Source organism: Trachinotus anak, unplaced genomic scaffold (assembly GCF_046630095.1).
Source record: "Trachinotus anak isolate AG129_WGS33_773 ecotype Australia unplaced genomic scaffold, CSIRO_AGI_Tana_v1 ptg000025l, whole genome shotgun sequence".
Taxonomy (NCBI): domain Eukaryota; kingdom Metazoa; phylum Chordata; class Actinopteri; order Carangiformes; family Carangidae; genus Trachinotus; species Trachinotus anak.
The window spans coordinates 445001-469635 of NW_027273876.1; the positions used below are offsets into that span (position 1 = coordinate 445001).

The 24635-nt window shown below is 42.5% G+C and overlaps 4 protein-coding genes and 1 long non-coding RNA gene across 9 annotated transcripts in view; 1 reads left to right on the plus strand and 4 right to left on the minus strand.

Annotated features, from left to right (window-relative positions):
* Positions 1 to 2299, minus strand: part of LOC139608292 (uncharacterized) — a 38157-nt gene extending 35858 nt beyond the window's left edge. Inside the window, exon 1 of one of the 2 annotated variants that reach the window (XR_011685002.1) lies at positions 2069 to 2299. This is a non-coding gene — a long non-coding RNA (uncharacterized lncRNA). Of the gene's footprint in view, positions 1 to 2054 lie in introns of both variants that reach the window. The other variant, XR_011685003.1, reaches the window with a different exon arrangement.
* Positions 1 to 7466, plus strand: part of atad1b (ATPase family AAA domain containing 1b) — an 8717-nt gene extending 1251 nt beyond the window's left edge. The window contains exons 2-10 of the mRNA XM_071461852.1: positions 81 to 290; positions 488 to 586; positions 1376 to 1496; positions 1817 to 2017; positions 2602 to 2708; positions 2794 to 2883; positions 2967 to 3017; positions 3592 to 3722; positions 4481 to 7466. Of these exons, the coding sequence (XP_071317953.1) occupies positions 117 to 290; positions 488 to 586; positions 1376 to 1496; positions 1817 to 2017; positions 2602 to 2708; positions 2794 to 2883; positions 2967 to 3017; positions 3592 to 3722; positions 4481 to 4601 (1095 nt within the window). The 5' untranslated portion in view covers positions 81 to 116 and the 3' untranslated portion in view covers positions 4602 to 7466. The remainder of the gene's footprint in view (positions 1 to 80; positions 291 to 487; positions 587 to 1375; positions 1497 to 1816; positions 2018 to 2601; positions 2709 to 2793; positions 2884 to 2966; positions 3018 to 3591; positions 3723 to 4480) is intronic.
* Positions 7467 to 8137: 671 nt separating this feature from the next.
* On the minus strand, positions 8138 to 14682 carry minpp1b (multiple inositol-polyphosphate phosphatase 1b). Of its 4 annotated transcripts, none has more exons than XM_071461843.1 (8): positions 13926 to 14682; positions 12809 to 12994; positions 11856 to 12050; positions 10998 to 11095; positions 10450 to 10580; positions 10226 to 10359; positions 9854 to 10132; positions 8138 to 8808 (listed from the first exon to the last, which is right to left on the minus strand). In XM_071461843.1, exons 1-7 carry the CDS (start codon positions 14338 to 14340, stop codon positions 9879 to 9881), a joined length of 1413 nt encoding a protein of 470 aa, XP_071317944.1. In that variant the 5' UTR covers positions 14341 to 14682; the 3' UTR covers positions 8138 to 8808; positions 9854 to 9878. The 4 variants fall into 4 exon arrangements, with proteins under 4 accessions (XP_071317944.1, XP_071317941.1, XP_071317942.1 ...); XM_071461840.1 differs by having other exon boundaries at positions 8138 to 9165; XM_071461841.1 differs by having other exon boundaries at positions 8138 to 8811; positions 13926 to 14527.
* A 250-nt stretch (positions 14683 to 14932) lies between these two features.
* Positions 14933 to 19292, minus strand: LOC139608290 (microfibril-associated glycoprotein 4-like). Its single transcript, XM_071461856.1, has 6 exons — positions 19134 to 19292; positions 18748 to 18903; positions 18497 to 18535; positions 17487 to 17583; positions 15809 to 15976; positions 14933 to 15469 (listed from the first exon to the last, which is right to left on the minus strand). The coding sequence occupies exons 1-6, from the start codon at positions 19137 to 19139 to the stop codon at positions 15216 to 15218; spliced, it is 720 nt and encodes a 239-aa protein (XP_071317957.1). The 5' UTR covers positions 19140 to 19292; the 3' UTR covers positions 14933 to 15215.
* Positions 19293 to 20847: 1555 nt separating this feature from the next.
* Positions 20848 to 24358, minus strand: LOC139608288 (microfibril-associated glycoprotein 4-like). The gene is made up of 6 exons (XM_071461855.1): positions 24209 to 24358; positions 23823 to 23978; positions 23572 to 23610; positions 22953 to 23049; positions 21753 to 21920; positions 20848 to 21388 (listed from the first exon to the last, which is right to left on the minus strand). The coding sequence occupies exons 1-6, from the start codon at positions 24212 to 24214 to the stop codon at positions 21132 to 21134; spliced, it is 723 nt and encodes a 240-aa protein (XP_071317956.1). The 5' UTR covers positions 24215 to 24358; the 3' UTR covers positions 20848 to 21131.
* Between the last annotated feature and the right edge of the window lie 277 nt (positions 24359 to 24635).

Sequence of the window (24635 nt, forward strand, 5' to 3'; positions counted from 1 at the left end):
TTTCTGACTGTGTTTCAGTCATAATAAAGTGACTTTATGAAGACTGGTTGTTGTGTGTTGTTGTGTGTTGTTGTCTGCAGCCCTGTGTGTATTTCCTGTCCTCTCTGACTCTGACGATGGTGTTGAGGGAGGTCCCAGCTGAAAACATCGCCCGTCCTCTGGGCAGGAACGAGGTCATCGGCCTCCTCTTCCGCCTCACCATATTCGGAGCCGTCACCTACTTCACCATCAAGTGGATGGTGGACGCCATCGATCCCACCAGGAAGCAGAAGGTGGAGGCTCAGAAACAGGTGAGATGGGCAAAACTTTACCTGTTCTAGGAACTTTCCGTCATTTCTTAGAATCTTCCGCAGCAGATTTGCTTTGCTTTGCTCAGTTGTCAAAAATTTCCATCTGCTGATGAAGATCATTTGACATGTTTGAAAGCTATAGAACAACCACTCAATGACCTTGAAGTGAGACATTTTGTTGATCTTTTCTCCTTCAGGCAGAGAAGTTGATGCGTCAGATCGGTGTTAAAAACGTGAAGCTGTCAGAATATGAGATGAGCATCGCAGCTCACCTGGTCGACCCGCTCAGCATGCAGGTAACTTACTTATGTTACAGAGTGATTCACAGACAAGAGTGTGGACAGACCAGAGACAATGTTCTGCTTTTTCTCATTTTCAAATTATCGATATAGTTATGTTCAATGTATAACCGACGCTAAAACATAATGTAAAACTCCATCTGTAAATCTTACGACAAACACAGAAAAATCAAAGGAAACGTGAGAGCCTGAAGTTCAGACCTGTGGAGATTTGAAGAGTTAGTGGAGCAAGAAAAGTTTATTCAGTTTCATAAAATTTATAATATATTTGAAAATAGATCTGATGATTATTTTCATCACCGATTAATCTGCCAATGATTTTCTTGATTGATTGATCAGTTGTCTGGTCTATAAAACGGTGATAAACAACCTTCTCAAACTGCACCGCATTTAGTTCAGTTATTCTATTATTATTATTATTATTATTATTATTATTATTATTATTATTATCATTCTGATGTTAGATATTAGAGCTAAGAGGATCAGCTGATTTACTGATCAGCTGATCATTAATGGACAACTACTGTAATAAGTGAAGAGTCATTTGTCATTCTCTTGTTTCAGGACTTATTTTCTCTCTGTGGTAGAAACATGAACGCTGCTGAACTGTTGAACAAAACGAGACATTTGAAGATAACTCACATTTTCTAACTCTACACTGACCAGTTAATCAAGAAAATAATCAGCTGATTGATCAATAACCCTGCATCATGTGTAACAGGTTGTGGGTCTTTAAACTTTCTTTAGGGTTAAATGTGAAAATGAATAATAAACCTGTGGCTGCAGATCACCTGGAGAGACATCGCAGGTCTGGACGAGGTGATCACAGAGCTGAAGGAGACCGTGATCTTACCTGTTCAGAAGAGACACCTGTTCCAGGGGTCCAGGCTGCTGCAGCCACCTAAAGGTAAGACACACAGACACGAACGTCCGTCAGGAAGGAGGGAAGAACGAAAAAAGGAAAGAAGTGAGGGGAGGAAGGATAGAGGAAAGGAAAAGAGGAGTTGAAGGAAAAGAGGAAGAAATGGTGAAAAGGTGTTAAGGAGAGAAATAGTGAGGGAATGAAGAAAGGAAAAAAGCATGTTGGCAGAAAGGATGGATAGAGTGAGAGAAGGTGAGGAGGAAGTGAAGGAAGCAGGGGCAGAAGGAAGAGAGGAAGAAAAGAAACATGACAGTGTTTAGTACTGAGTCCTGGCCAAAATACCAACACTGTTGTCATGGTAACAGGCGTGTTGCTGTATGGGCCCCCTGGCTGTGGTAAAACGCTGATCGCCAAGGCAACGGCAAAGGAGGCGGGGTTTCGTTTCATCAACCTGCAGCCGAGCACGTTGACCGACAAATGGTACGGAGAGTCCCAGAAACTGGCTGCTGCTGTGTTCTCATTGGCTGTCAAACTGCAGCCGTCAATCATCTTCATCGACGAAATAGGTGCAGTATACACACACACACACACACACACACATACACACATACTTGTACTTCCATCTTTGTGAGGACACTCATTGACATAATGCATTCCCTAGCCCCTTACCCTAACCTTAACCATCACAACTGAGAGCCTAACCCTAACCCTGACCCTGACCTTAACCTAAACCTAATTCTAACCATAACTCTGAAACCAAGTCTTAACCCTCAACATGTGATTTGAAGGTGTCTCAAAAAGTGAGGACCGGCCAAAATGTCCTCACTTTCCCAAAATGTCCTCACTCTGTTAGTAAAATACTTTTTTTGGTCCCTTACTATGTAGCAAATACAAGTACACTCTCACACACACACACACACACACATACACACACAAACAAAACAGACCTGTCAGTGGTGATGATCTGTGGAGGGCGGGGCTACACTCAGGATCACTGTCAGATGATGGATGTGAAAATATTAAAGATGAAACTGAATGATTGAAAACAAATAAATGAAGAAATGAAATATTAATATTAATACTGTCAGGTGTGTGTCAGTAGCTGCTCTGACCAGCAGGTGTCAGGTGTGTTGTCGTGTGTGTTTTCCAGACTCGTTCCTGAGGAGTCGCTCCAGCTCGGACCACGAGGCCACGGCCATGATGAAAGCTCAGTTCATGAGTCTGTGGGACGGACTGGACACCGACCACCACTGCCAGGTACCTGTCAGGTGTGCACATACCTGCCCGTGAGAGCTAATGAAGCAGTATGTTGTAATACTGACCGAGGCTCTGTCTGTGTCAGGTGATCATAATGGGAGCCACGAACCGGCCTCAGGACCTGGACTCTGCTATCCTGAGGAGGATGCCTACCAGGTTCCACATCAACCAGCCTGTACGACTGATTGAAACATGAACTTGGTCTCAGACTCAGATCTGGATCAGGGGACAAATAAAAACTGTGTGTTTGTTCTGCAGAGTGTGAAGCAGAGAGAGCAGATCCTCAAACTGATCCTGGAGAACGAGAGCGTGAGTCCACCACACAGAACCAGTTCATCTGATGACTCAGAGTGTGTGTGTGTGTGTGTGTGTGTGTGTGTGTTTTCAGACAGAGAGGACACACTTTTTTACACACTGGTGACTGAGTTGATTCAACTCAACTGGACTGTATTTAGATCAGTTAGCTGTTCCTTTGTCTCTCTAATAATAATAATAATAATAAAAGACAACAACAGCAACAATAATAATTATTATTGTTATTACAATAATTTTAATCATAACTATTATTATTATTGTTATTGTTGTTGTTGTCATGAGACAGCGTTCATATGAGCTGGTAGAATATGATTAACTGTAAAAATAAAACTAGTCCGAAGGTTCACATCAACAGATACTGGTCCAGACCTGGTCCAGACCTGGTCTACAGCAGAACACCTGGTCCTGCAGGTCTTCACACAGTGGTTACAGGAGCTGCTGCAGCTCTGACCTGGAAACTTTACTGCTTCTGTTTGCACCAGAGTCGCTCAGATCCTCCTGAAGGTCGACTCCTGCTCGGGCTGATAGATCGATTCATTGGAACCTGATCACCTCTCTGTCTCTGCAGGTGGACTCCTCAGTTGACCTCGTCGACATCGCCAAGGAAACAGACGGTTTCTCAGGAAGTGACCTGAGAGAGATGTGTCGCGATGCGGCGCTGCTCTGCGTGCGAGACTTCGTCCACACTCAGAATGACAGGTACTGGATTGTTGAATTATTGTTATTGATAAGGTGGTGTGACGGAGGTCAGGATCTCGGTTACAAGAGAGGACTGTGTAACACAACAGACACATACAGTTTACACATAGACAGACACACTAATACAAGGCATTAACATGGACACAGAGAATTCAGACACATTATTTTCACATTAAAAAAACAGTCTTTGAAAATGTTAAGAGAAAGAAGAGATCGTAACTTCATTGATTTTGGAGCTTGTTCCATTTCTCTGCAGCAGAGAATCTGAGGTTCAGTGTGAACAAGAGCAACATCTGAAGTTAAAGTGTCATGTGACCTGATGGTGTCAGTGTGTAAATGTAACACAGAGCAGCAGAGCCTGATAAATGAACAACATACGATGCTGCTCCAGGCCGTTGGTTTTTATAACAGTCGACTGTTTCAACTTCATGACCTTGACGGGTTTCAGAGAAAATCTTATTCCATCAGTAATAGCAGCGCCCCACCCAGGCGCCACCACATCTACGCCATCACACAAAACTATGTAACTATGTTATTCAGGGTTAGTACTGTCATAGAAAACCTGGAAAAGTCCTGAAACATGAACATTGGGTTTTCCAGGCTCCCACATACAACAACACATCGTCAGCGTACAGAGATAGTTTGTGTTCTCCATTAACTACTGTGATCTACGTCGTCCAGGTCTGTGTCAGTGCTGCCACCAGACAATTCATGTGAACTTCTCTCTCTCTCTCTCCCTCCCTCTCTCTCTCCCTCAGTTCCTCTGAGGACTTCATTCGTCCCATCCATCAGTCCGACCTTCAGAAAGCCATCAGTAAGATGAAGAAGTCGAAATCAGCAGGTGGACACAGCGCCCTGCTGCACGCCACTCTGGACTGAACAGACACACACACACCGATCACATGACAACCTCAGCTGAGCCTGCAGTCGCAGGTTCGATTCCCGACCCACTGATCAGCTCAGTGTGTACACACTGACCTGCTGTCTCTAATGTGCCACTGCTTTTTGTGTTTTGTTGTTTTTATTTAAATCTGCTGATCATGCCACCAACGATCCTCCAGGTCAGGGCCCAGGTCAGGGTAGTCCTGACCTGGACCCTGACCTGGACCCTGACCCTCCTTGACTTTCAGACACGGAAAATAAAAACAACATAAATTTCTGTGTCTGAAAGTAAAATCATAAAGATTCAGTCATGAAGCTGGAGTTACAGTTTCCATGGTAACGCCTCCTCCTGTGCTTCGCTGCTGTTTCCACTGTAAATAAAGTCACAGTCGATCAGTAAAATGTCTTTTAGGAATTCAGTCAAACACATGAGACGACCGGGTCGTGATTCTTCTTCACTACATCAGTCGGTTTTTCCCGCCTCCAGCTCACATGTATCCTGTTTAACGTTTGACTGGACCTGTAATCAGGTGTACTGAGGTCCGAACAACCGACCCTGATCTCGTTTAATAATCACTGTATATAATGTTTATCTGGAAGTGGATTTCAAAGTAAAGGTTGGTCATTATCTGTATTTTTCTTATTGTCATCAAATTCCATGTTTAGACTCAAACCAGCAGTGTGTCAGTCCGTCTCTCAACACCTTCCCTCATCTGTGTGCCCATTCGTTCCTACTGAAGATGTAAATCTTTAAAACCACCTTTCTAATATACACCTGTGAGCAGGTGAACTGAGGCCAAACCCACATTTAAACATATCTTAGCTCTATTCCTGCTGGATTTAATATCTACTGTAGATTAAGGTTTGGACTAGATGTTAATGTACATTTGTGTTATTATGTGTTTGAAGACAAATGTATAAAAAAAAAAACAGCTCACAAATATGTAGTTTCATTTTTTAAAATTTCATCAAACAGCTGATTGCAGCTCATTTGTTGGGGACTATTTTTAGTGGCGGATTAATCCACATTTAGTGCTGTAGTGAGTGTGTGGGACTGATTGAGTCTGAGCACGGGGTTTGTTAGCAAGAAGAAAAATGGACCTGTCACCTGACTCATTTTGTTAAGTCTCATCATTTTGATGTTTTAAATCTGTGCAGCAGAGAAAAGGTAAAAACTGATACTGAGAATTTTAATGAAGCAGATCAACACAGGAACAGTCTTTGATTTTTCTTCCCCAGTGTTTTAACATTAGTTTGACAAAACCTCTCAGACCCTCAGGCTGGTCATCAGGTAGAAAAACACATAAGTTTGGTCTGAGGCTCTGAACACCACTGCACCCATGATGCTTGACAAGCTGTTGCTATGGAGATGCCTCTATCCAGAGTTGTATCATAGTCACAACAATTGTCTGCACCACAGCTGCTGAACTGCTCTAACATCCAGAAATCAATTAATTTTAATTTATTTTATCCACACAGATCAGCCCGTAACTAGCTCAGATAATGTTTATCTATCTGATGAGGCTTTTATTGTGAAAACCTTCCCACAGACTGATGTGGAGGGGGCCCAGTGAATCTGCTGAAAGCTGAACTACTAAAAAAAAAAAAAAAAACTGATCACAGCAGCAGCTGGTGGACGTTAGAGGAACAGCAGTGAGGTGTTGCCGATTGGTTTTCAGCTTCAGGGGAAACATCTGATAAAAACATGCAGAACAACATATCAGTCAGTGTAATTTTATATACATACATGAAATTATTCAGCAGGTTTAAGACGTGACAGGAGGGAAAACTACGTTACAAGTCTTTCATTTCCTAATAATTTCATCTGGAACTTCCTGGAAAGAACTTTGTAATTTGTCAATATTGATAAAATGGACAGAAAATTTTAACGGAATATTTATTGTATTTAAATGAACAAATTCACATTTCTATAATTTACTGAATAATGAAACCTTGAAACTGATTTAAAAAAAAAAAACAAAAAACTTAATTTTGTTAGGTTCATGGCTCCACAACAAATTATGGTATTTCCTTGAAATAATTCTGTAATTTGGCTCATAGTTTGTTCAATTTTATTTCTTATTCATTTTATTTAGGTAAATTAATTGTTATTACCATTTGAAGACTTTTTAACCAAAACGAGTTCTTTCAGGAAATTGTTAGGAAATGACTCACACATCTGTTACATTTCTGAAATGTTTACATTGTAAACTCCAAATGTGACCAGAAGCAGAATCTAAACTGTGTGAAGGTGACTTTTTCATCTTTTCCATGAAGTGTACTTTATTAATTTTATTATGACTTGTTTTTTGGTTTTGTTTTTATTTTGTCATTCTGATGTTTGAATGTCGAGTGGAAAGAACTCAGCTGTGGTCTCTATTTTTTTATGATGCAGAAAATAGAAACCACAGTAGAGCTGCAACTGAAGATTATTTCCTTAATCAATTAATAGTTTGGTTTATAAAATTTTCTGAAGTCCAAGGTGACGTTTTCAGACGTGTTTTGTTGGACCAACAGTTGAAAACCCAAAGATACTCAGTTTCCAATCATATAAAACAGAAAAAAATATTCACATTTAACAAACTGAAATCAAAGATCTTTAATTTTCTAGTTAATCAGTTATTCCATTAATTGTTTCATCTGTAAATCATAGCATCAAATGTAAATGTAAATAAAACCCTGGGAAGAATAAGTTTGAGAACAGATAATTTTTTTGTACAGTGTAGCTGTTGCCTGTTATGATGTAATAAACTACAGTGTCATAAAAGTTCACAGAGTGAAACATGTCTGTGAGATAAAAATAACAGAAAAGAATGAAACTATTAAAAATTAAACTATTAAAAACATATAAATAACTGATCATTTCAGTTTCATGTTCTGTATTTAATTAAAATGAGAAATCCAAGATTTTGAGAATTGGGTCATTATCTGAGACAATTGGTAATGATATTAAATAATGTAATTTTACATTTAAAAAAAAGTCTGTGCAATTAAAGAGCAAAAAGTGATATGATGAATGAAATCATGGCTTTTCGGGGAAAACCATTTTTAATGTCAATTATTCTTTTTTTCTTTCTGGCTTGTTATGCCTTTATTTATAGAAACAATGAGAGAGACAGGAAAGCTGCGGAGAGAGAGAGAGAGAGAGAGAGGGAGGATGACATGCAGCAAAGGGTCGGATTCAAACCCTGGGCTGCTGCGGTTAGGATTAAGTCTTATTGGTACACGCTCTACCAGGTGAGCCACCAAGGCGCCCAATGTTAATTATTCTTAATTTAATAAATTAATTTACAAGAAACTTGTCATTTTACAAGAAGGCAATTTTTACAATAATAAAAGGTATAAATTATAATGTATAATCATAATATATGCAGATACATTCAAAGCAGTTTGGAGACTTACTGGAAAGTTCAATTTACCAGATAAATAAAGTCAAAATTAAGACTGGCTTGTTTCAATTGTGAAAAACCTTTATTAAAGCTTTTAATTTGAAACATTTGGCACCCATCTTTCAAGAATAATTCCACAGGAAATAAAAACAAAAAGTACCCAGGTTTAATATAAACAACCTCAGAAAAGGACAGTTTTCTTAAAAAGTCGAGTCGTCATTTTAAACTTATTCAGGCAAAAAGACGTTAGAAAACAACAGAAGAAATAATTCATCAGTTTCAAACACTGCAGAATGTCCTGCAGACTAACCACAGCTTTTATTGTGAAAATCCTCCCTCAGTAGAGGAGTCTGCTCAGAGCCGAACCAACAAACCAAAATCGGTAGAAAATCAAGCAAATACATCACATGATCATAAAAATCTGAATAAATAAACATAAAGCTTCATGATTCTGAATCAACCTGTAGTGTCACAAATAAAATTCAACAATTTCCTTATTGACTCTGGTTTACAGAAGTCTATGTTAAAGGGTCAGTTCAACAAAACCAAACACAAAACTTTAGAAACTTTTCACAGAAATCTCCACAAACTGAAATGAAACCTGAATGAAGTTATTTCCTCCTCTGCTGCTGTGTGGAAACAGACTCTCCAGTCGCTGCCATTAAACCACCACAGAAGAAGAGGAGGTCGTAATAAGATCCAGTCAAAGCTGAGACAATAGAGAACATGATGTGAGGAAGGTTCAGCCTCCTCGTCGCTCCTCACACAGCTGATGTTTCCCTCTCCTCATGTATGTCAGGCTGTTTTATCCACGGCTGCTGTGACACCGCAGGTTTATTTAAGCACAAATGAAAAGTAAAATGATTGGAGTTGTTTTCAGATACTCTGACACAAACCAGTGTTAATGTCAGTGGGAAAAAATGTCGATCAAATGAAAACAGATATGAAAAAAAATATATTTTGAAAGAAAAACCTGTTTCATTTAATATTGGACAGTTCAGGCTTCCATACTTAGACACCAGATCTGAACCTGCTCCTTTAACATTTTGTTTGGTTGATTTACGTTAAAACGTTTTTCTTTTCTTCCCTTGTCACGATTTCATCTGAACTGTGTCACAACTAAAATATCCACCCAGCAACAGTCCACGTCGTCCGTCTCATACCTCAGTAACCTGGAGGGACAAACATTCACTTTCACCCAAGGATGAACTGATTAGAATTTGGTGGTCAAAGGTCACTATGACCGAACAAATTCATTCACTAATTATGACACGATTTAAATAAAATGTATTTGAGGATAAAATGAAGTGATGACATCCTAAAGGTCAAAGGTCAGCTTCACTGTGATATCATAACGTTCTGTAAGAACACCTCTGTCCATTATTAAACCCTTGAACTCTCGAACCCTCAAGATGTGACCTGATGGATTAGGGTTATTATTATTATTATTATTATTATTATTATTATTAGTAGTAGTAGTAGTAGTAGTAGTATTAGTACTACTATCATCCAGATGATTTTAATCACATTAAAGTTATGGTGTCACAGCTAAGATAAGCTAAGCTAAGCTAAAATCTGATGTCACTGGTGTAGCATTTCCCAGCAGCTTCGTCAGTCAGTTCAGTTTGAGTTAGTTAATGATTAGTTGTGACTGACCACCTGAACAACTCGTTAGTTTGGTTCAACCGGTTTTAAACTGACACACAAACATCAGCCCTGTGAACGCTGCTGTTACTGAGCTGTGACTGGACAACTGGTGTTTGGGGGTGGGGTCAGGTCACATTTCTAAAGTCTAAAAACAAACTGATTTCAGAGTGGTGGAGGAGGATTCAGGTTCTGGACTGAGTTCTGTGCTCTTACTTCTTCACTGGATCAGAGTCTCCTCTCAGAGTTCAGTGTTGGGCCCTCGGCCCCCGGTCCGGCCTTCACACTCCCTGTGGAAGTCGCAGCCATCCAGCAGGTTGCGGTACGTGGCCCGCACGTCCCGGTACAGTGGGGCATCCTCTTCCTCCAGCCCCGGGAATCGAGCTGGAGACTCATTGATGAGCAGCTGCAGGCGGGGGCCTCGCTGGCAGTCGTACAGGACAAAGAGCAGGTTGGCGGCGTACGGGACGATCCGGCTGGTCCGGAAACGCCTACCTGTAAAAACACAACAGGAGAGAGAAGCTGTCACTGGACTGAGTGTCTGCAGCGGTACCTGGGTGGGTCTGAGGACTGGGCCGGGCTTCATACCGTGCTGTGAATGGTAGTTATTGGCAGTGGGCGGAGTCTGGTCCTTGTAGAGTCCCAGCAGGGAGAGGAGGGGGAGGAGCGTCTCAGCGTGACCCACCAGGATGGAGGCGGGCTCAGGTGACGCCTCGGTGGACCTGACAGACACACATCACAGAGCTGCTTTAAACCTGCGAGGAGACAGAACATCTGGATCACACCAACAAGTCCGAGTCCACGTCTCAGACCTGCGGGGACGTCCGGCTTTGTCCAGCGTCCTGAAGACGTGATGGAAAAGAGGACAGCTGGACAGACTGCTGATCACATGACCATGAGAGCGCTTCCAGTACTGCTTCAGGTCCGACTTGTACTCCAACACCTGCAGCAGGTAAAACAAACATCAGCTGTGATGAAACCATGGCAACACTCTACTGTTCCCACTGTACCTGACTAAACCTCCACATCCAGAGCTCCTGATCAATATTTCTATCAATAATGGATCAAATGTGTGATGTTGATTTTGAATCAGTGGAGGAGCAGCGATGGATGATTCTTTTAATTATTCAGTTCTGTTTGAGGTCTTTTGTTTTTTTTTCTTTTTGCCATTAAACCAACCACACTGACGAGGGACTGACAGGAAACATTGCCGCCTGTGGCCCAGTGGTCAACAATGAGCAGACGATGGTGGGTCAGCTTATGTCGGGTTGTAAATATATCAGACGGTAACAGCAGCTCGTCAGGAAACAGAACTGCTGCAGGTTCAGTCTCTGTTCCAAAGAGCTGTGCGTGTTTGTACCTTGGCGTCGTTCTCGTCAAACAGGAAACACCACGGAGAGTGAAGAGACTTGATGGAGAGCTCGTAGGAACACAAGAAGAACGCTGCTTCCACCAGATCTACAGGAGACACAGAGGGACAAACTTCATCAGCTCCTTCTCACAACTGACAAGTTTAACACCAACACAGTTCTTCTGCATTTAAAATATGACATCCTGCATTTTTATTCTGGAGGCTTGTAAATACTTTCATAATATGCATGAACCTTAATAAAGTATTATGATAAATTTTATTATAAAGCATTAATATTAAGAGTTATTATAAAAACATTATTATCAAGTATTATGGCCAATGTCAGGAAGAACAACAGCCTCCTAAAACAGCCACAATATTTTGAGAAAGACGTCAAAGTTTTGAGAGAAAACTAATTTCAAGGAAAAGCTCAAAGTGTATAAATGCAGTCATAATATTTTGAGTCTGATGTTGACAACAAGGAAACTGTCGCACAATTTGTAGAACAAACCTGAAAAAGGAGAAAGTCCTGATATTTCTGTTTCCATCAGTCCAAAAACTTTATCAGCGTTTGGTTTGCTTCATATTATTGAACAGAATATTTTCTATAGGTATTTTACTTTACATGGTACACATTAACAGCTCTGATTGGAGCTTGCTGAAATGCACCTTCATAGTCAGTCATAGCTGACATTTCCCCTGCAGTTTTTATCTAACAGACAGAAGACAGCAAATCAGGCTTGTATAGCTATCATTGTGAGGACCAAATTCCGTTTGAAACCACAGTGAGGACTTTCCTGCTTTGTGAGGACACTGGGCTGTGTGTGTGTGTGTGTGTGTGTGTGTGTGTGTGTGTGTGTGTCTGACCCGGTGTGAGGTGGTGGTGAGGAAGGCCCAGTCTCTCGGCCATCCTCCTCCTCACCCCCTCCATCTCTTCCCCGTGTTTGAACTTCTCCACCTCCAGCAGCGCCGTGCGGTTGTTCTCCACGCCCTCCACGTAACCACGGCAACGCTCAAAGAAACGCATCAGTTCGTCGTCCACCTCATGGCTGTACTCGACCTCTGCAGAGAGACATCAAATGTGTTCATGAACCTCTACTGGTGTGAGGAGTTTAACTACATTTCCCATAATGCCAGTGAACGGGGGAGGGGGGGTCAGTGGATAGTCATGATTATGTTCATTATCAATTAATCAGTTGATTTCTTTTTTTTGATCAATCGATTATTTTGTCAATGAAATGTCAGGAAGAAGTGAAAGTCTTGTTAAACTTCTCAAGGCTCCAGATGACGTCTCTAAATGTCCAGAACCCAAAGAGGTTCTGTTCACGTCGTGTCCGACAAAGACAGACTGAAGGACACAAACCATCGGAGACAGTCACTCTGACCAATCAGACGCCCACTGCCAGGAACCTGGTCTGTGTTCAGGTAGGTGGCGTCCACATGAATGCCTGACCAGAGTTTTCCAGCATCACGTGCCTCCACCAGCTGGTCTTCTTCCCACAATGCATCCTGGTCCCTTCACTTCCACAGGTAAACAGGGAAAATGTCCATACCTCTGTGTACATTATGTAAAAGAAAACAGGACTCATCGGACCAGGAGGACGTCTTTTATCAGTCCCTGGTCCAGATCTGACACTCAGGCCACCGACTGTCTGATGATCCCGGACTCTGACGCCACCTGTGAGTGGTCGCACGACTGTGGCTCTGGGTTTCAGGTGATGATACAATAACAGCAGCATGAACAGTGCAGGTGAACCACACCTCCACACTGCTGCTGGGTCACACACAACCTGATCCTGTCACTACATGATCTGTCTCACCGTCGTGGCCCCAGAGCTGCTGCAGACCCTCCTGAAATGCCTCCACGCTGCTCACACAGCGATGCTTCGAGCTGGTCCGGAAGCTGAGCCTCCTCATGTTCTCCTCCGACAGCAGGGACGGAAACAAGCCGGCCAGTCGCCTCGCCAGGTGGCGGAGGTCATCCCTGCCCTTCATCACCAGCTGACCTGAGGATGAGGAGGACAAATACAGTTAATATATTTAATGTGACAATAATATATCATTTTTAAATCAGGAGTTTTAAAAGAATATCCCATTAATTTCAAAGAACTCTTTCCAGGAATATTCCATCAGAATTTTTTTTTTTTTTAATTTTATTTAATTTTACGTTGTACAGAATTATTTCCAGGAAATTTTGGCGATGTGTAACTGGAATATTTTTGTAGATATTTTCCTCCTCATCAGCTTACGTAAAGGAACATCTACCTCTTTAAAATCTTTTTGGTGGCATGCAAGAAAGCAATTACCAAATGCTGGCTTCAGAGCGGTCCCCCTACTCTGGATCTTTTCATAGGAATTCATATTGTCATATACATTCCATGGAAAAAATGACTTATATCCTTCGCCTAGAGAAAGACAAAGGGGGAAAATATTGGAGTAGATGGGTCTGTTACTTTGGAGTCCAAGGTGAGGGTGAGGGATTTGTCTGCCCCTCTTTAGCCCTTATATTATTTATTCTCCTTTAAGCCATTTTCTTTCCCATTTACATTGTGTATTATGGATGAAATCTTCACATGACACTGTGTACCTACTATACCCCTGTATGATGCTGTTTACTTCACATAATGTGAGACCTCATGTTCTTTTGACTGTTCTCAAAAATGTGATGATGCATAAATAAAAAGTTTACTTTTTTTTTTCAGAAATATGGCAGTAAAGTCACAAGAATATTTTCAGTAACGTCTTCACAGTGTAACAGGAATATTATCATACTATGTAAGAAGCTTTGTTTTCAGAAATATTAATTATATATTAATATCACAGGAATGTTATTATAGAAATTTACAGAAATATTTCCATAATCTAGCTGAAATCTTTTCAGACACATTGCAGTGATTTCACAACTACTTGATTTATTATATTCAAGCAGTTTCTCACCGTCCATGTCCTCGGTGTACCACATCTCCCAGCGGCTCTGGATCTCCTGCAGCAAGTCCTCCGCGGCCTCGGAGCCCGCCGAGCCTCTGGCAGCTTCCCTCCGGACCAGCTCGCTCAGTTTCTGGATCCTGCGGATGTTCTTGACGGTCGGGTACCGGCTGCCGTGCCTGATGACGGCGGTCAGGTGGACCGGGGAGCAGCGCTCGTTGGGCGGAGGTTTTAGGACGGACGCGTTGACGGAGGAAAGGTCCCGCAGCAGCTGCGGGTTCACCTCCTCGTACCGGGTCTTGGTCCCGAAATAAGCGGCAATGTGCGGGATGTCCGGGACCGACAGAGAGGAGCTGGACAAGCGGGCCAGGAGCAGGCTGAGAGCCGCCATCAGCAAACCGTTTGTGGGCAGTAAAACGGAGAACATGTCGGTGGGAACCGGAGGAAAATGTAACGGACTTCACTCCGCCGCCTTTGTTTGCTTTGTTGATGTTCCGGGTTCAGATGACCTTCGACCCCCTGTGGTCCCGCCCTTCAATGGCCGACCAATGAGATTCCCGGAGTTTTAAAAAGAGTCGTGAAAGGTCTGAGCATGGATGTATTATAAGAACTAAGGTCTTATAATAATAATAATAAATAAGGTCTTATAATACATCCATGGGTCTGAGCACGACACCGCGGTGAAACCGGAGACAGCTTCCGTTCAATGGGAGCAAAATAAAAGCCGAGACAAAAAAATCATCCCTGCCTTTCCTTTCAAAATAAAAGATTAATTAACGCGCTCTAAAGTCAACATTTCACTCGTTTTTTAATATCTTTATTTTCAGAAACACTTTATAATCCAGCCTGTGGTTTACAGCGTGTTGTCAATGTATGAACCAGGTCCCAGTAAAACACTGACTGGTTCCTAAATGAACAACCAGGAGGAGAAACACTGAGAACCTGGTTGACAGCAGCCTGCTGCAAAACTAAATCATAGTTTGGATAAATTGTGTGAATCAACACCAGGACACGTCAGCTTTCTGCTTCTCTTTTATTGTCACCGCACAGCAGATAATGATTCACATCACCGCTCCAGTCACTTCTCTACAGCTGCTCACAGTCTCACTCTGACTTCATCTCAGATGGAGATGTTGATGTGGACCATTGATTCCTTTCAGCTGGAAGTTAAAGCAGCTGTTATCATCTGATCAGAGTCTGTGTCTGTCTGATTCTACAGCTCGTGAGAGATTAGAGGACAGATGAGAGGAAAGAGAAGAAGAAACCAACATGCGATCTTCTGCTGTATCTGGTCCTGGAGATCTACTGCACAGGACGGATCTTCATGCTGATGGCCTTCAGAGAGTAGTATTTACCCCTCCAAGGCTCCCACACCACTCCAATAAAAGGTTTATAGCCCTCATGCCCCCATTGATAAACACCGTTGGGATTTGCCAGTTGACAGTCGTTGTGCCAGAAGGCCCCCATGTGGACTCTGGCACAGTGTTTCTCTGAAGAGTCCAGGTCTTTGTCGAAGGTGGTGAAATTCTGTCCGTTGTGATAAGTCAGGGCGTCTCCTGCAGAAACACAGGTGAATATTGTCAACACTTGGACTAATCAGGTGCAGACTGGGGATCAGTTGTGTTCCCAGTGGACTGGGTTCATACAGTGCAAACTAAAAGGGCACTCAGAAAGACCAGGGACTTAGACTACGAAGAGATTCAGCAGACGCAGGATGTCTTTTCATTATCTGGTTTAACTGAACACAACACAACACAGCTTTTGTTTTGATTTGAGATGCTGGTGTTCTAGTTTTGATTGGTTTCAGGGTTTATATCCCACAGACTCGCTGCATGAGTCCTGAACAGAGCATCACCTGCAGCACAATGCTATAAAGTAAAGATGTACTGACTCACCTGCTCCTCCATCAGTGAATCCAGACACATGCAGTTTGTATCCGAGGGACTCTGGTTCGATGGAGAATGAGGAGTAACGAGCGACCTTTTTGTTTTTGCTGAAGTCCTCCATGTCGACCAGCAGCTCGTACTTTTTCCTCAGAGTCAGGTGGAATAGAGTCTCAAGACCTGAACACAAACATACACAGCAGGTTGTTCTACTCACCAAGGGAATTACAGAGCATCATACTGTTGTTAATGTCCCTCTGCTGAGGAAGAAGAAGTGCTGGGGGATCTGTTCAGTAAGTATGAAAAAGAAGTCCTCGAGCCACATTTTGGTAAATCTGACCATAAAGCTGTGTTGTAACAGGCTTCCTATATCAGGGAACTGGAAACCACCAGTTACTATGAGGACAGTGCAGAAATGGTCAGATAAACCAGCTGAATCACAGGACTGATATGGGTTTGTTCAGAGAAGCCAGACACAACATCTGTGAATATACAGACAGTGTCAGAAGCTACAGTTCATCCGGGATACCTGAAATAAAAACCATCACCTCCTAGTCTGGGGATGACCAACGGTAATAACTGGCCTGTTCAGCACTGTTGAAATCCATCAGAGCGGCAAAACAAAGCATGCACAGCAGGACGACACCCGGTGTGTGGCGGGCATTCAGGCTGTCACTAACTATGCGGGAAACAGGTTCATGTTCAGCAGCTCAGAAAGTATGCTCCAGACTTAACCCCTCCTCCGCTCTTTCTGACAAACCCACACCAGAACCCTGTTAAAGCTACCATGTGTCCTCTACGTGTCACGTGCACAGATTCTTAGGTCTTCAGCAGGTCATCAGCAGGTCCTGTGCTGCTGAACCTGCAGGAACGTACAGAAACATCTTCAACACCTCGCTGGCCCAACCTGTTATCCCCCGCTACTTCAAATGCTCAGCCCAGTGCTGATCCCAAAAAAGCTGCAGACCTTCATTATGAATGACTTTTGTCTGGTAGCAGTCACATCAGTCACCATGACATGTCTAGAAAAAACCATCCCTGCGACTAAAGATCCTCTTCAGTTTGCCTGTTGAGCTAACAGGTGGGTGGAGGACGCTGTGGCTGCTCTCTGGAACAGCTGGATAAACCCAACTCTTACCCACACGGGCTATTTTTGGACTACAGCTCAGCCTTCAACACTGTCCCGTCTTCTAGCAAACCTCAGACTCCCTCACTCCACCTGCAAATGGATCTTAGAGTTCCTGACGGACAGACCTCAGGTGGTAAAGGTAAACAGGTTATCAGCTGAGCTGACAAAGAGCACAACAGGGATATTGTCTCAGCCTCAGACTCTTTCACTTTACATGTAAGACTAAAGGAGAGGAAAACAGTGTTGTCTCAAACACAGCCCCCAGATGAAAACCCCTGGGCCTTCATATCACTGACAGTTTGAGGTGGCCAGTCAACACCTCATCACCTGTAAAGAGGGGGTTCTCACTAGAGGCATCACAGTGTGGTTTGTGAACCCCCACAGCAGGGGTCTCTGGAGCTGAAATGATTAGGTGATTGATGGCTCAGCTGTTTGAGAGAAAGTTGACAACAGTTTTGAAAACTCCTTCATATTTTAAGTGTTTTTAACCAAACGGCAAAACTGTGCTGGAATCAGCCTCTTGCATGTGAATATTTGATGGTTTTATAATTAATCTCTCACCGAGCCAGTACTCTCCAGCAGCGTTACCGAAGCCCAACTTGTACTGATCCCAGGGCCTGTAGAAGTTCAGGGTGCCATCCATCCTCCTCTGGAACACCTGGAGAAAGATGACATTTATTAAGCAGAGACCCCACAACAGACAGCATTTTTGCCCTTTATATCAAGTGGAGATTAGACCACGATCAAATAAATCATATACTGATTGTCACATCAGGCAGACTTCCTGTTGCCAGGTGGTGACACTACAAGCATAACTTAATATTAACATGTACAAGTCTTCAGACAGGGACTCTTATCAAACCTGTGAAGATTGATACTTGAGTGACAACAACTTCCTCTTTCATAGACGCCATGGACATGACATTTAATGAAACAAAAAAGCTTTGTAATTTAGCATCACAAATGTCTTAAGATTGTACTCAACAAATTGGGAGTTGATGTAATTAAATCTCTAAGAGGAATTTGTTAAAGTATGACTCCTGTAAATGGCAAAAAAAAAGCACCAAAATTGCAAACAAAATTGAGAATGGGGGATTTCAGGTTGGTTTTAGGGTGTGACTCCAAGAGGCTTTTTTGTAGATCTCAATATAATACACAGCCCCACCCATTTTCATACATCTAGGTGAAGTGTACTGAGGGGGCTCATTGAATATTCTAGGGGGCACCCTTGAGCTTTGTAGTTTGTAATCGCTCTTCAGATGAAGATGTCACATTTAGAAATAAAAGAAACAGTTGATCAGCTTTAGAAAAACAACACCAGACACACTGGGAAACATTCAACCAGTGGTTTTGTCTCCTTTCAACCCCTTTCAAAATAAAAGCCATTATTCGGGCCCCTCATCATGTGTCTCTGAGATGTTTTCAGTTCCACCAGACCACCATCAGGTGATCAGGTATACTGGCAGTTTACTGCACAATGAAGTACTTCTACTGTGATACTGTAACTATATGAAGTACTTTAATGATGTGAATACTTGTTGATGTGAAGCTGACTTCAGGTAAATACTCACTGTCCACCGTCCTCCTTCTGAGGTCATGTCACAGTAAACCTACACACAAACACACACACACTCATTAATATGTTTGATCCATTTACAAATTAAATACATGTGATACAACCAGTGCTGCTGTTGTTGCTGCTGCGACACCTGTGACTACCTGTATCTGTTGTATCAGCAGCATCAGGTACAACCTGTGTGTCTGTCAGACATCATCTCTATCATCTTCAGCTCAACCTGTGAACCCGACAGGTGACACGTACCTGGACAGCAGACTTGAGTCCGATGGGGTAGATGGTGTACACTCCACTGGGTTGGCGGTTGTTATGATTATAGATGTCGCTGCAGTCCAGTGGGAGTGTGAGAGAGGAGCAGCTGATCAACACTGGAGCCAGGAGGAGGACGACGACTGGTACCAGCTGGAACAGACGACATGTTTTCATCTGAACAGTTTGACAAATTACTGATGATGGTCTGTAACACAGCACAGTTCACTGATCAGTTTCTGAACAGCCACAGTTAAAGAACATTTTAGCTGAAGCTCTAAATATAGTGACAGGTGCTGAATCAGGACCCAGAGAAAAGAAAAAAACTCCTGTCACCACAGACTCTTACTATATTAGTTATATTAGTTCAGTTAGAAACTCACCTTCATCGTCAGAGTTGAGCTGAAGTGGTCTGATGAAAATTCTGATGTGGGTCAGTCTGGACTTCCTGATGTCCTTCAGTGGTATTTATGTTCCAAAGATCAATAAATTACTGAGCAGCTGCTGCTTCACATGATAAAACTCCTCCCTGAACACGTGGAAATATGTGTCCTGGAGTGTATGTCTGAATCTGGTTTACGTACATTGTGGGGACTGACCTCTCAACTCTGAATGTTCACTTTGAGACTTGGTTTTAGTGTTGAGGTTAGAAGAAGGTTGTCATCAGGCCCTGACTGCAGTGTTCGAGTACAACCTGCGGCCCTTTGCTGCATATCATCCTCCCTCTCTCTCCCCAATTTTCCTGTCTCTCTCTCTCACTATACCAATAAAGGCCTAAAAAGCCCCCCAAAAATAAAAATAATTTAAAAAAAAAGAATTAGGTTGTCACTACTGTTAAGGGAAGGAGTATTGTCAACAGAGAAGTCCCCATGGGGATGGTAAAGCTAGTTTTATTGTGTGTGAGGTCAGTCAGAAGTCAGGTGAGCATCAGCCTGCAGTCTTTTCTAATGTGAAAACAATAATTAGGGAAATAAAGTCTATTTTATTCACACTGTCCAAAGTCTCACAGCACAAGGATTTACAGTCTATACAGCACATGACATATGACACATGTGTGAACCATCACTTCAGACATGAACCCTGGGAACTAGGACACCACTGTTGTGTGTTGCCCCTAAACAACCTGTGAGACGGATCAGAAGAGTCTGTTCCAGAGCTGGAGGAGAGTTAAGTGATAAGTGTAACGCCCCCCTCGCTCCACTGAGAGGTAATAGAGGGAAATGACCTTCTCACCTCTGACTATAAAAGTGTCTGAGTTAACCTTCCTGAAGCGACACTGGTATTTCTACCTGATTAAGCACGTCTGAATTAATGTGAATCAGCTGTCAACTATTCAGTAATCCAGTTACAATTACACAGCAGATGTTTTTATTGGTTCGACTCCCATATCTGTGGGATAAGAAATGGCCAAGTTATGAAATAAGAAAGTTATGAAATAAGAAATGAATGCGTTCTCTGTTGTGACCACACTGTTGTCTACTGACCATGAATAGTTAAGTCCCTGTAATCCAGTGTGTATTGATCACAAGTGCAAGACTGTGTTCTGTTATATTGTTAATCAAATGAGTTGTTTTTTTTAACTCCTGTTCATCCATTAGCAGAGCAGCAAATCACCCTGACATTAAATGGTTCTGTTCATCATCCTGATTTTTCACTTTTTTGTGTTTTAATGCTTTTCTCCAGCCTGAATTTAGACTCAGTATTCATGCATTTTCTTTTTCCACTTTAAGTTTCACACATCTTAATCTAAGCCTCAGTTCATAATTTTTAAATGATCTAGTGGAGGGTAATTACTGAAGGCGACTCAGATTAGTGTATCAACATTTTTATCGACTCTCGTTCTCTCATCTGGACCGTGCTGCTGGATGTTAACAGAGAGTGTTTGGAGGGACTTTAGTAAGAAGATCAGCAAAAGTTAAACATGAACAAAACATTAAAGAGACTTTAAAAGACTTTTAAGGTTATATTCTCCAACAAACCAAAAAGAGACCAGAATGTGTTCAGGTTTAAGTGTTAGTGCTGCATAACTGATTTCAGGTCTGAGAGAACCAGACGGAAACAAACAGGAGAAAAGTGAAGACACCAGGACACGTCAGCTTTCTGCTTCTCTTTTATTGTCACCGCACAGCAGATAATGATTCACATCACCGCTCCAGTCACTTCTCTACAGCTGCTCACAGTCTCACTCTGACTTCATCTCAGATGGAGATGTTGATGTGGACCATTGATTCCTTTGAGCTGGAAGTTAAAGCAGCTGTTATCATCTGATCAGAGTCTGTGTCTGTCTAATTCTACAGCTCGTGAGAGAATAGAGGACAGATGAGAGGAAAGAAGAAGAAGAAACCAACATGTGATCTTCTGCTGTATCTGGTCCTGGAGATCTACTGCACAGGACGGATCTTCATGCTGATGGCCTTCAGAGAGTAGTGAAAACCCTTCCAATGATACCACTCCACTCCGGAACATTCATCTTCAGGATTAAAAGCCCCCCAGCAATACACCCCATTGGGATTTGCCTGGAAACAGTTGCCGTACCAGAAGCCCCCCACGGAGTATGCGGCACAGTCAGTCCCTGAAGAGTCCTGGTCTTTGTCGTGGGTAGAGAACTTCTGTCCATTGTGAAACGCCAGGGAGTCTCCTACAGAAACACAGATGTACATCCTCAACACCGATTGGTCAACTGGTCATCAGGTGGACTGGGAGTGTTCCCACTGAACCATTATAAAACATTCAAAAAAAGGTGATACACACACACAAAGCAACAGAGTGGAGGGGTGGGGGGTGCAGAGCTATGTCCCCCCAAATGATATCAACCCCCCCACCCAAAGGTCAATTTGGATCAATAATCCTTGTATTTGTCTGTCTTTATGACCCACTTTGCTGCACATGAGAACAAAATGCTGATTGGCCTCATGGTTTATTTCCCACAGACTCGCCCCACGAGTCCTAAACGGAGCATCACGAGAGTTTTCCTGCTATAAAGTAAAGATGAACTGACTCACCTGCTCCTCCATCAGTGAATCCAGACACATTCAGTCTGTATCCGAGGGACTCTGGGTCGATGGAGAATGAGGAGTAACGAGCGAACACTTTGTTTCCCTCAAAGTCCTCCATGTCAACCAGCAGCTCGCACTTCTTCTCCAGAGTCAGGTGGAAGAGATTCTCAAGACCTGAACACATGCAACCAGAGACACATGACTAACCTCCTTGGGGGCAAAGATTTGGTCTCTGGTTCACCCCCACTGTAAATGTCAGAGTCCCCAGAAAATACCCAGGACTCTGGAGCTGCCATGACAGACAAACTCTTTCATCCTTCAAGTGTTTTAAAGCTCCCGTAAAACAGATTTGAACAACAACACAGACACAAACAGCTAGTTTCTCTGTAAGGACATAGTAAAGTCATAGCACCCTGAGCAGAGAATAAAGCCACGCCCCCTCTGTGTGTGATGTAATCTGAGTTTCTGCGGTCAGTGTGTGGAAGTGCGCGTGTGTAGCTGAATTAATGTTATTTTATTTATTTCATTTTTTTGGTGAACTTTCTCAGAATGTGTGTTTGATGTTCTTAGTTATAAAGTTTGCGTTTCTGCTTATTTCCAATATTGTTTTGAGTGGATGTTTAGTTTGTAGTTCCAGTTACCTGTTGTACCAATGGGGGACTTAATTAGTGATGCACCATAGACACATCAGTGACATATCACAGCAGTGCTAGTGTGGGCTAATGGTTGTGTTAGATTGTTTTAGTTGGATCTCTGTCCACAGGGTAACTTTATTCAGTTGAGCTTCTTGTTGTGTTTCATGACACTTGGACTGAGCTTCACAACAACGTACTTACTGAGGATATGAAGAGTGGGGGGGTGGGGGGAATCAATGGATTATTAAAGAAAATAACTTTCAGATGTTTGATGATGAAAATTAACAGTTGATTTTAGCCTAACAGTTCTCCTGTGACAGAACAATATGACCTTACCCAAGGTTTTCTGTTTGTTAATTAATTAACAACTAAAACACAACTTTACAACAAATGAGCAGCAAATGTAAACTGAAACAGTTCAGGTCTTAAAATCACATTCTGACCCAGGGTCCTACCACAAGACCAGGACCACAGGATGCAGCATAGACGACCTGTTACAGCTGATACTGAGCTTCAGTGGTGCACATCTCAACAAACGACTGTTGGTGAGTTGAAAAACTTCTTCTCTCACCGAGCCAGTACTCTCCAGCAGCGCTACCGAAGCCCAACTTGTACTGATCCCAGGGCCTGTAGAAGTTCAGGGTGCCGTCCATCCTCCTCTGGAACACCTGGAAAAAGAGGTGGGGTTGGTGGTGGTTTATTTTGACAGTCCAACAGTAAGTGTTCATACTGACAGCCAATGGTGTCATGGTTCTCATTTACTCCAGTTCTGTGATTCTTTACAATAAAGAACCTCTGTATTTATACTTCTCCACGACAGTTCAGAGGCAAATATTAGGCTGCTACTTTTTACTGAACCACATGTACAGTATATAACAGTTGTACTTTCTATTTACTCTTCAGATGAAGATGTTACATCTAAAAAACAAAAGAAACACAAAACACACTGGGAAACATTCAGCCAGTGATTCTCAGCTTGTGAACCCCTTTCAAAATAAAAGCCATTATTCGGGCCCCTCATCATGTGTCTCTGAGATGTTTTCAGTTCCACCAGACCACCATCAGGTCATCAGGTACACTGGCAGTTTACTGCACAATGAAGTACTTTTACTGTGATACTGTGACTATATGAAGTACTTTAATGATGTGAATACTTGTTGATGTGAAGCTGACTTCAGGTAAATACTCACTGTCCACCGTCCTCCTTCTGAGGTCATGTCACAGTAAACCTACACACAAACACACACACACTCATTAATATGTTTGATCCATTTACAAATTAAATACATGTGATACAACCAGTGCTGCTGTTGTTGCTGCTGCGACACCTGTGACTACCTGTATCTGTTGTATCAGCAGCATCAGGTACAACCTGTGTGTCTGTCAGACATCATCTCTATCATCTTCAGCTCAACCTGTGAACCCGACAGGTGACACGTACCTGGACAGCAGATGTAGCTCCGATGGGGTAGATGGTGTACACTCCACTGGGTTGGCGGTTGTTATGATTATAGATGTCGCTGCAGTCCAGTGGGAGTGTGAGAGAGGAGCAGCTGATCAACACTGGAGCCAGGAGGAGGACGACGACTGGTACCAGCTGGAACAGACGACATGTTTTCATCTGAACAGTTTGACAAATTACTGATGATGGTCTGTAACACAGCACAGTTCACTGATCAGTTTCTGAACAGCCACAGTTAAAGAACATTTTAGCTGAAGCTCTAAATATAGTGACAGGTGCTGAATCAGGACCCAGAGAAAAGAAAAAAACTCCTGTCACCACAGACTCTTACTATATTAGTTATATTAGTTCAGTTAGAAACTCACCTTCATCGTCAGAGTTGAGCTGAAGTGGTCTGATGAAAATTCTGATGTGGGTCAGTCTGGACTTCCTGATGTCCTTCAGTGGTATTTATGTTCCAAAGATCAATAAATTACTGAGCAGCTGCTGCTTCACATGATAAAACTCCTCCCTGAACACGTGGAAATATGTGTCCTGGAGTGTATGTCTGAATCTGGTTTACGTACATTGTGGGGACTGACCTCTCAACTCTGAATGTTCACTTTGAGGTTAAAGCTGAGCATGGGTTAGCTCAGATATTCATGAACGTCTGTTACATTCAACAACTTTTGCCAAATTAGCTGGTTAACCCTCTCAGCTCCAGGTAAACACTCCGCAGTTAAATCTGGTGTCTGTGTCCACTTTCCCTGCTCTGTGCACCAGGTGTGATGCCTTTTACATCAACCAGCGAGT

Bases quoted from the DNA above. Each gene is read 5' to 3' on its own strand.
- LOC139608288 (XM_071461855.1), bottom strand. The intron at 23,050-23,571 runs GTGAGTATTTAC...CTCTTTTTCCAG, and splicing joins CAGAAGGAGGACGGTGGACA to GTGTTCCAGAGGAGGATGGA. The intron at 21,921-22,952 runs GTGAGAGAAGAA...GCATGTGTTCAG, and splicing joins TGCTGGAGAGTACTGGCTCG to GTCTTGAGAATCTCTTCCAC.
- LOC139608290 (XM_071461856.1), bottom strand. The intron at 17,584-18,496 runs GTGAGTATTTAC...ATCTTTCTCCAG, and splicing joins CAGAAGGAGGACGGTGGACA to GTGTTCCAGAGGAGGATGGA. The intron at 15,977-17,486 runs GTGAGAGATTAA...GTTTGTGTTCAG, and splicing joins TGCTGGAGAGTACTGGCTCG to GTCTTGAGACTCTATTCCAC.
- minpp1b (XM_071461843.1), bottom strand. From the start codon at position 14,340: ATGTTCTCCGTTTTACTGCCCACAAACGGTTTGCTGATGGCGGCTCTC. The intron at 10,581-10,997 runs GTACAAACACGC...TACCTGCTGCAG, and splicing joins TTGACGAGAACGACGCCAAG to GTGTTGGAGTACAAGTCGGA. The intron at 10,133-10,225 runs GTATGAAGCCCG...GTGTTTTTACAG, and splicing joins TAACTACCATTCACAGCACG to GTAGGCGTTTCCGGACCAGC.